The sequence below is a fragment of the Sphaeroforma arctica genome (assembly GCF_001186125.1).
Source record: "Sphaeroforma arctica JP610 unplaced genomic scaffold supercont1.107, whole genome shotgun sequence".
Classification (NCBI taxonomy): domain Eukaryota; class Ichthyosporea; order Ichthyophonida; genus Sphaeroforma; species Sphaeroforma arctica.
In genome coordinates this window covers 13,553-23,891 of record NW_014040451.1, presented here as the reverse complement: position 1 = coordinate 23,891, position 10,339 = coordinate 13,553, and the positions used below count along the sequence as shown (strand labels likewise).

Below are 10,339 nucleotides of genomic sequence, written 5' to 3'. Positions count from 1 at the left end.
TGAAGCATCGGATTAAGCTTGAGCTGTGTATTCATATACACCAGGGCCTTGTGGTCCTTAAAGACTGCAAACCGTTGCCCATCCAAATGCTCCCTAAAATGTGTAAACCCATACACCAAAGCTAGTAACTCCTTCATTGGTAGTTCTGTTGCGCATGGTTCAGAGTCTTGCTAAAGAACATTAAATAGTGTTTCTTCACGTCGACCCATTGGAATAACGCTCCCCCCAAACCGTAATCGCTAGCGTCGGTTTCCAAGTTCAATGGTATACCGTCGACCGGAAAATGCAACGCCACTGCATTAACAACTGCATCCTTCATCGCCTGCCACGCCTGTGCATGTCTCTTTTCCCAGCGATCGCCGATCAACCCCTTCGGTTTGAGTTTGCAAAAATCGTGCAAAAAGGTGCATCCGTGTTCGCGAAGTTGGGGAGATGCTCATGATGATAATTCGCCAATCCTAAGGCAGAGGCTATATCTTTGTACCGTAGTGGGGTAGGCCGTCGATAAGCTTAGCCTGCTTCACATGATTAATGTCTATGCCTTGTGCCGACAACTTCTTTTCGAGGATCATCACTTCAGGAATAGCAAAGTGGCACTTGGCGGGGTTAAACTTAAAACTGTGGTGCGTTAAGCGTTGAATCACCTTCTGCACCGTCTGAATGTGTTCGTCATAGTCGTCGCTGGCGATAACTATATCGTCGATATAGTGGTGGACCGGCAAGCCGTCCAATATCGTGCTCAAGGTTCGCTGGAACTGTTGCGTGAGCACATGGAGTCCAAGCGGTGCCGATGTAAACGAATATTGATAACGCTCGTGTGTGCAACTAAACAAGTATTGTGAATCTGGTTGGATCGGTAGCCTATGATATGCCGTCGATATATATAGCGTAGTGTAGTACTTCTTACTCTTGAGGCGAGAGATAAGTTTGTTGACCTTTGGAATCAAGAACCGGTCACCAAGAATAAGAGCGTTGACGGCGCGCATATCTAAACATACGCGCACCTTCTTCACGTTCCCTTCCGCATCGAATGTCGGGACCGCAAGGAGAGGGAGGTTAACGGTCGGTTGTCGGTGTCGTCTGTTTCGTGATCACCAAATCCGCCAACCACTTCTTCACCTGTTCGTCCACGTAGGGTAGCCATCGGTCGGATACAAAGTTACGTGTTGATCTGCGCATGTGCATCGCCTGTTCACGGGTTACCGGGATGGTAACTTCACTCCCGTCCAACCGACATCGCGCGTTGTAAACAATCTTCGCGTTCGCCTCTAAATCCTGTGCCAGCCGTTGGCATGCATCGGCGGGTTCCGTCGTGTTCGGTGCCTGTCGGTGTGGGATAGGTTCGAGGAGCTCACCGAGTTCTGTGGGGTCTTTTGGTGTGAGTGGTGATTGGATACAGCCTATGTATAGACCCAAGCCTTTCAACATATCTTGTCCCACTATGATGTCTATACCTGCCGGTAAATTCATCAATTCCAGTGACCCGTCGATGATCTTGGTCCCATACCGAATGGGTACCACTTCCATCGTCGCCAGTCGAGGAGTTCGAACCGCCTTGTCAGCTAAATAGATGAATGACCCAGGAGGTGCTAAAGTTATTGGGCGGCTGAGGAGGTCTGCGGAGTGAGATACAACTTCTATTTGCTCCCGTGTCTATCAATGCTTTGAACGTACGTCCGTTGACCTGCACTTGAATATAAACTCTGATATCAGAAGACAGCAATGGGTCCTGTATCACCATCACTGCCCTAATAGTATTAGCAAATGTGAAGCTCATATCCGACTCAGACACCCTCACATCTCATGCTCGATCGGTTACGGACTCCCATACACCGTGGTCCTGGTCTGGTTCCGGTGCCGTGTGCCCTAGGTCTTCCGTGAGTATCGTGTTGATGTGTACCTCTGTAGCTGCTGATGCAAAACCGTCGTCGTGTGTAATCGCATTCACTTGTACTTGAGAAGTCGGGCGCGTAGTGATCAAGTCTCTGCTCGGGGTGTGTTGTGCTGCCCCTGTCCTGAGGTTGGAGCTGCGGACGGTCTGTGTGCCGGTTGTGCGTCTCGTGGTGTGCGGTTGTTGTCATACGGCCGCGCCCTACTGTCTGTACCCCCTGTTGGCGACACACGGAAATGATGACATCACGGAATATGACGTGAACCTGGCGGTGCTTGTGCCTGACATCCAGCACACGTTGTAGGTAATGTCGGTTGGGGTCGCTGTGCCCAGTTCTGTGACTGTCGTCGAACCGTCTGCGGATTAGGGCGGCTATTGGTATAGTCACGAGCCCCGTTACTCGGCCTTCGCAATTCTTACGGTTCAAGAGTCGCGCCGTGGTGCGCTGCTGTGCGTCCTGAATGTTGGGAGTCAATAACTGTAGAAGCTCGTGCGTCGTCATTAATTGCCATTTGGGATGCAATTGTAGAGTACGTTCATACGTACGGCCGTTGAGAGCTTCCTCTAATAGTTGAACAATGCAGTGGTTTAATAAATTCTGTTGGAAATCTGCATCCGTCTGGCACCGTTCACGTGCCCTCCTGTGGTTCTCCATGAGCTGTGTCATTTGTTCCATGATAGGGGTGTACATGTTTCGATTGTGACCCTTGGCAAGCTTATGAACCACGGGATCAACAGTGGCTTGCATCTCATGCGAGCAGATCTGTTCGATTTGTAGTTGTGGTGTCCATATCTTTAATCGTTCAGAGTTGTCGCGTATGTAATCCAATGTTGACTTCTCAGCCTTAAAGTAAGATAATACCCTGTAGAACCATGTAAGGTTCCAACTCTCATCTAGCCCTGCGATTTGCGCGTTCTTAAAAGCCTCCAGTAGAGCCCCTCTCGTATCCCGTTCCATGATGTCATGGAGGTGGTATCTATTCGAGGGACAGTCGGACCATGTACGTGGTGATGGTACCGGACGCTTTTCAACTGGACGGGACTCTAGCGTGGCTCGAAGCGTTTCGATCGCTCCCCTAGGAGCTTCATCTCGAGCCGTATTATAATCCTCTATTGCCTGGTACAACTCGTCGCTCAGGTGTAGCATACGTGCATGTAACACCTGCCGACATTTCTCAATACTCGCCGGTGTGGGTGGAGGTGTGGGCGACGCCGTCTCTGTTTGCTTGGGAGTATGTACATGCTCACTGTCGTCGTTGCTGGTCTGCCTATTCTTGAGCGCTTCCTTCCCGGCCAGCACTTGCTCACGTGCAAATTCTTGGAATGACGGAGCTTCCTCCAGAGACGACAAGGTATCTTCCTCCTCAGAGAATTGACCTTCCGACCCAGGTGATTCGTACCCGAGTCCATGGTGCTGTTTTGAACGGCCTTGGATACGAAACGTGGGGTTGTCCTCCTTACCTTGTGCCATATGCCCTCGTTTGTGTGGGCTAGTCGACGCTTCGGTCGCGGACAACAATGTCGTGGGTCGTTCTGAAGATGTACGCAGCTACCTCTGTTCGTACTTCTCTAAGAGCAACGTTGTTGTACCATAAGCTCGGTTAGTTTATGTGTCGAAGACTGGCCCCGCACCGTGCCCTTGTTGTTGGAACGACGGCGGTGACGCCTGCGCTTATTAGGTGGTAGGAGTGGTTGCCCTTTACCGGAAGATGAGGACGAACGGGAAGGCAGCCCATCACTAGCTACATGTTCACCAGAAATGTACTGCTCCCTGTCCGCACGCAGGTCGGGATCTCCCTTGGCCTCGGCGTTAATTACAACGTCTTCCTGCGATAGGCTGATATCACCCCTGGGTGTCTTGGATGCCTGTCTACCGGTAGCCACTGCTTGGTAATGAACATTTCCTGGTGCATCCTGTGGCTCCATCCGCCCTTTCTCAGCTCGTTAGTCGGTATAGTCCGTGACAGACTGGCGGCGCTTAGTTCCTCGACGGTATATGTCGTCTTCCTCCCGACGTTCAGGGGTAAGATGTTGCTGCCGACGGCTTTGACGTCGGTTGGACATACTAATACGTTGTATATATCAGTGGAGGTTTGGAAATGTGTGTCGATGTCCTCGAAATAAATATGGTATAAATACTTCTCCGCCCTAGAGATCGTCTCTCGACACTGTTTGCCCGGAAAAGTTTATCCCGTGCCCTACACTGCGTTCCTTTTTTGAGTGGTAGTTGATTCGTGCCTATGGTGTCGTGTATTCTTCGACGCAACACTCGACGGGGTACACCCTACATTCCTCGTGTGCTACTCCAACCTCCTGGTGGAGTCACACCCTTTTTCAGCGACCTACTTTTGCTCCTTAGAGAGCTCCTATGCTCTCGCCTTACTCCTCTTTTTTCGCCAACCTTACTCTCCCGTGCAACTGCATGTGCCGCTGCGGCTATCGTTATGTATCTGCCTAATGTAGGCCTTACGTGCTCTACGGACCCCTCTATATACTTCTAAATACTGCTTGGTACTTCCCTTCGAGCAGTTCTAACACGACGTCCTGCTTAGACAAGTAAATCTTAGTACCTCTGTGGCTTCTGACTGCTCATTGTGCAATTTCTACCTAGATCTCCCTTATTCTAACGAATATCATTTCTGTCTTCATACCGTAACTTCTAAGGTAGTTCTTTGATATACAGTGATCCTCTAACTGTGCTGTTAGTCCGTAACTTTCCAAGATTCTACTGCTAACCTCTTTGTTCGATGCACCTGGATACCATTTGAATGCGTATATACTCTTATACCCCTTCGATCTCTCAATTTCGTCAGGAAGAATCTTTCTTTAACACGTTAGTGACGCACCCTTCTTATGATATCATAGCATTCAACGATAGTTGTATACGCTGTCTGTTCTTCGTGTTCTTACTTACTTTCTAACCATAGTTTAGTCCCTCTTGGTACATTCGAAATGGGACATTGCTAACTACTTATCTCTTTCCTTTATCTATTCCTAGAGTTAGGTCGTATTTCTTGTAATATTATATCTCCTTGCCCCACTTTACCAAAGGAGCAACAATCCTATTTCTAAACCCGACTCCTTCTATGCACACTACCCCTTAGATCTTACTCGCTGTATATACTGCTTCCATTTCTCTATCGCAATTCCTACTGAGCATCCTCTGACTAAAAATATTTCTAAAACAGGGTTCTAACTCGATATCTACCCTACAATATCACCCTTATTGTTTGTTTCTACAACACATAATCACAAAACTATTCTTCACAATCGTTTCTACTTAACTGATCGTCTGGCTGAACCCTCGGCTTGGCCATTTGGCCCTTCTGGTCCTGCTCATTTCGTTCTTGTACTTCTGATGCCTTCTTCTTTTTCGGTTGCTCCTTAGGTTCGATCTTGGGCTCCTTGGGTTCGGTCGTAGTGTTAATGCCTGCCTCCGTTCTTGAAGTCCAAGTAAAGTTAGGTACCTGTCTAGGAAGTCTAAAGCGTTCGAGCTGTCTAGCCATACTGATTCTATTGAGCCTGAAGCGTCTATTGTTCACCTCAGATTCCCTTTGCTGATCCCACCGGACGTGCTGATCGTTCGGTCTCGGCGTCTCTTCCGCTTCGCTGCCACTATTCGACATCAAGGATGGTATTGTGGCACTAGCATCACTACTTGTGTACCCGCTATCCTCTTCTACCGCGGGTAGATTCTGAAAGATGTCGACATTTCGCTGCGCCATCTTACTTTCCCTATTCCATTCGATGTTTTCTTTCTTTGTTCGTCGTATTCCTATAGAAATTTATATATATATTTCATTTAATTACTATAAAGTAGCTTATTTCTTAATTACTAATAAACTCACAACTTCTTTGGCAAGTCGAAAATGTGGTAAGCGAACGCTTCAATAACTGTATCGCAATGTTCTCCCTCCGTAGAGAGGGAGACGTTGTTCATTTATTAGTAATTGTAAAATTAATGACTCTAATAATGAGTCATAAGTTATGTGCTGTGATAGTCAGCAAAACCCAAGTTTATCAGATTATTCTGATAAACTGTAAAAACTATAATAAAACTAAAATTAACAAATACACCTAAGTATTTGTATTCTGACCACAAAGGTGAAATGAACAAGATGACTGCACCATATGGCGGGACCCTACAAAATAGTATGCATGGAGGGCAATGGGCATTTTGTTTGTATCTTTGATGAGACTAAAGCTCAAGAATATCCTAACTCGTAAAAAAGACCAATGCTCCGGAATCATTTACTTCTAATAATCACATACAACCAACCGAGGAGACACAGTTCTACTCGATAGTCGGCGACAGGCCGTCCATCCGAGGTGATGGATCCCAGGAGGACCTACTACATTGGACAGATGAGAAGCGTACTTGGGACGCATGAATCAGACATCACAGATGCTGATACTCTTACACTATACCGTCAACGCACTCGACGCAAACGAAGGCAATCAAGGCCCAAAAAACCACGGACAACAAGTACTGATGAAAGATTAGCGAGCAACAGAAAGCGCACGAGGCGAGGAACCTAAGCAAGTCTTACTGATACCCCGGGACACTCCCACTTTTCTCGACTTGAGGCATGCTCCGCCCACATACCAGAGGGATAAGGACCAAAAACTCAGCTGTAAAGCCGCCGTTGAGATGCGTTTTCCTAAGTAAAGTTGAGATCAACCGAGAGCACCGGTCAAGACTGACTCCGACGAGCATGGTAGAGAACCCCCGTCATAGTATAAATTTGATTAATAGGTAGTATGTAAAAATAGATAATGTGGACAGGGTTTTCATCTTATGCCCCCTAAGGGACAAGTTTCGTCCTGTACAAAAACACCAACCTCCAAATAATCTAGTACTGTAAGATGCCACTTTCTACTCCTACGCAGGCTAGTAAGCTTAAAGTTTGTGGGTTTTTTAGGGGTTTCAAATAAAGACTCAGTTCGGTTCTCTGAGACTAGGGGCTTTTCCTAGCTGAGATAACCGTACCTTAGAAGAGGTCTATTGTATCCCTTGACTCGTACCTTTCAGCTACTCTCCATACTCTACATACATCACAAACAAACAAACAAAAGGACACACATAGTAAAGCTAACAAATAAGAAACTTCATGCGCACTTCAAATTGATGCCGAATAAAAATGAGGAACAACATCTCAATTTTTTTTTTAGCACAAATAAGAAACAAATCGGAACAATCCATTCCACATGAACAGTACATGTTGAATACCAACGAATCAACAGTTCACAAAGTCAACCTGAGAATAACCTATACGTGATCTAGACGCAGATAAGGACACACGAAACATTGTAGTAAGCACAAAACTTGCACACCCACGGTTACATAAATGAGACCCGTACGATTCCAAACAGAAAGGTCAAATACTCAGAAATCAGAACTTTGCAAAACCATTGAAGTTCTGTACTCAGAGGGAGATAGAACTTCCTAAACATACAGAAGTTTATACGGCTTCTAGATGTTCAGAACTCAAAGACGAAGACAAAAAATAAAAATAAAATCAACAAACCTCAATCCAAGGTTAACACAAGAGAATCAAATTTCACAACAGAAACTTCGTTCACGACAGATAAACCGACATAACCCCCCAAATAAACCCAGATAACACGGAGACCGACAGTTTAAGCTAAACAAGCACAAGGAATCACAGTCAACACAGTCACCAAACACCACGCTGGAGACACACATAAAGGTAATCAATCAAGATTGATTCAACATGTGTATGTAAAATCAGCGGGTTCCTATGTAGAAGCACATGTTAACGTAAAGTATAACCGTATTAACGGTTAAACGCTATTATGGTTATAAAACTGGTATACGTTGAAACGCAATTGTATATATTTGTATCTGTAGAATAATCAAATAATCTAATTATAGATATATTGAATTGGGAGAAAACAAGCAAACAAGTAATCTATTTTGGGATATTTGGAAATATAATTGTATACGACAGAGGCCGGAGACTGTTGATATTGATAAGATGGTTTTTCTATAATGATATATTTTCCATCAGAAAATTGGGATATAACAATTGGATGAGTCTCAGGTGATATTGACACTCGATGACACATGTTGTATTATTGAATACTCTCAGCGCGAGATAGCCCACTGAGAAATGGGGCATGAAAATGATCCCCCCTAGCCAGCTGACTGAGACTGTTGATATTGATAAGATGGTTTTTCTATAATGATATATTTTCCATCGGAAAATTGGGATATAACAATTGGATGAGTCTCAGGTGATATTGACACTCGATGACACATGTTGTATTACCGAATACTCTCAGCGCGAGATAGCCCACTGAGAAATGGGGCATGAAAATGATCCCCCCTAGCCAGCCGACTAGATGTGCCCGTCTATGCCTTCAATGGGATGGAGAGCTATGTACCATGTGATGGGGTACAGGTACAGACATTTCACTGTACCATCATGGTGTTTTTGATCTATTTTTTATTTTCTTGAGTTGGACTTAGAGCTATTTTATTGGTAAATGCGATTGGAAGATTGTTTCGAGGCATGAAATGATATAGAACGAAATATCATACATTCAATGAAATGAAAATCTGATCTTAGTTACTGACATCAAATAATTCTAGACCGAAGTATTGAGTGATTAAAGACAACAGTCTCAGTCTTAAATCCCCAAATCTTTAGCTCATTACCAAGGGCTGAAGCTAAACTTAAAATAACATTGTGCAAATTTACTTTGAAACCGTACTTTCTTTTACGTTAACTTATTGACATCGATAGTCAGCCTGGTTAGTCTGACTTTTACATGTATTTGGGTAGTGTAAACAAATTTATGTTGACGTCAACAAATGAATACTAACAACATAATGAATATTCAACCCACAGAACAGTCAATGACTTCTGCGCCCTACCAAGGGACTCGAGCAGCACGAAGGAGCCTACGCTCACAAGTGAGCTCAACTCGCACACACACGCAAAGAAGGGGCACAATGCCAGATTTCCAAGCATCCTCACGCACCTCAACTCCAATCAATGGAGAGAGAGCGATGCACATGGATGATGACCCCACACTAGCAAGAGCACCAATAGACCCAGCAATGACGATGGCAATGCCTATATTATAGGCATACTAGTGGACAAGATGCACACACAAAAGGCGGATACGTGCACTCCACAAAATCTGTAATGCAGCTCACAATCAACAGCCTAACAGTTTGATAGCGAAGTAGATCAATGGTTATCTGAGCTATACAATAAAGATATGAAGAACTGTGATAAAAGTGATCACGATGATGTAATAAGCCGGGCCTCCACATTGGACTCTATGTTATAAACGTACTCCTAAGCAGTACGTAAATTATAGAACGTACTCTTACTAGTACGAGGAACTTAAATTTCCTAAATGTTTGATGATCAATGGTTATCTGAGCTATACAATAAAGATATGAAGAACTGTGATAAAAGTGATCACGATGATGTAATAAGCCGGGCCTCCACATTAGACTCTATGTTATAAACGTACTCCTAAGCAGTACGTAAATTATAAACGTACTCTTAATAGTACGAGGAACTTAAGTTTCCTAAATGTAACTACAGGAAGAGATGTTAACGGCATGTGTGGGTTTGTAAACTTCTTTTCAGATGGAGTACCACACTTAGCTGATTACCTTAAACCTTTTGGACACTTAAGATGTCATAAAGGCAAACTAGGAGACTTGTGGACTAAAGAGTGTGATGACGCATTTAAAGCGCTCAAACACGCAGTCCAACAAGCCCCAGTTGTACAAGGACCAGTCGATGGCGTGCCGTTTGAAATAGCAACGGACGCCTCCGACTTAGTCTTAGGAGGAGTATTATATCAGGTTATAGATGACAAACCTAGATATATACAATTCTTTAGTCGAGCAATGAATGCTTCACAGTTGAATTATCCAACTGTTAAACAAGAGCTATTAGCCATAGTGGCAGCTCTAACACACTTCCGAGATTACTTATACGGAACAGCATTTACGCTGATGTGTGATCAGAAATCTCTTCAATATACGAAAGAGATGAAACCCGATCCACAATTACTGAGTCGCTGGCATGATACAATATCAAAGTTTCATTTTGATATAAAACATCTGCCAGGAATACATTACCATTTACCCGATATGTTATCACGCTTTGTACCGGACTTTAATAAATCCGTACGTGAGTTACTAGCCACTGACTGGAAAAGTAATCCCAGGTGGTTTGAACTGGCTCAAAAGATATTTGGGCCACATACCATAGATAAGTTTGCTGCACATCATAATGCACAACTATCGAATTACAGGACTTTAAATCATCCTTTGGGAGATGCCTTTCAAATAGACCTCTCCAAACATAATGCGTGGGCTAATCCACCATGGCAGTTAATTCCCCAGCTATTAATTTGTGTTCATATACATAAAGCTACCATCGCGTTGTGTTGCCC

General features: G+C 44.4%; 1 protein-coding gene across 1 annotated transcript; it reads right to left on the bottom strand.

Moving 5' to 3' along the window:
- Window positions 1-5,148: 5,148 nt before the first annotated feature.
- SARC_02401 (hypothetical protein) lies at window positions 5,149-5,616 on the bottom strand (the record flags this gene model as incomplete). Its single annotated transcript, XM_014303829.1, has 1 exon — window positions 5,149-5,616. One exon carries the CDS (start codon window positions 5,614-5,616, stop codon window positions 5,149-5,151), a length of 468 nt encoding a protein of 155 aa, XP_014159304.1.
- Between the last annotated feature and the right edge of the window lie 4,723 nt (window positions 5,617-10,339).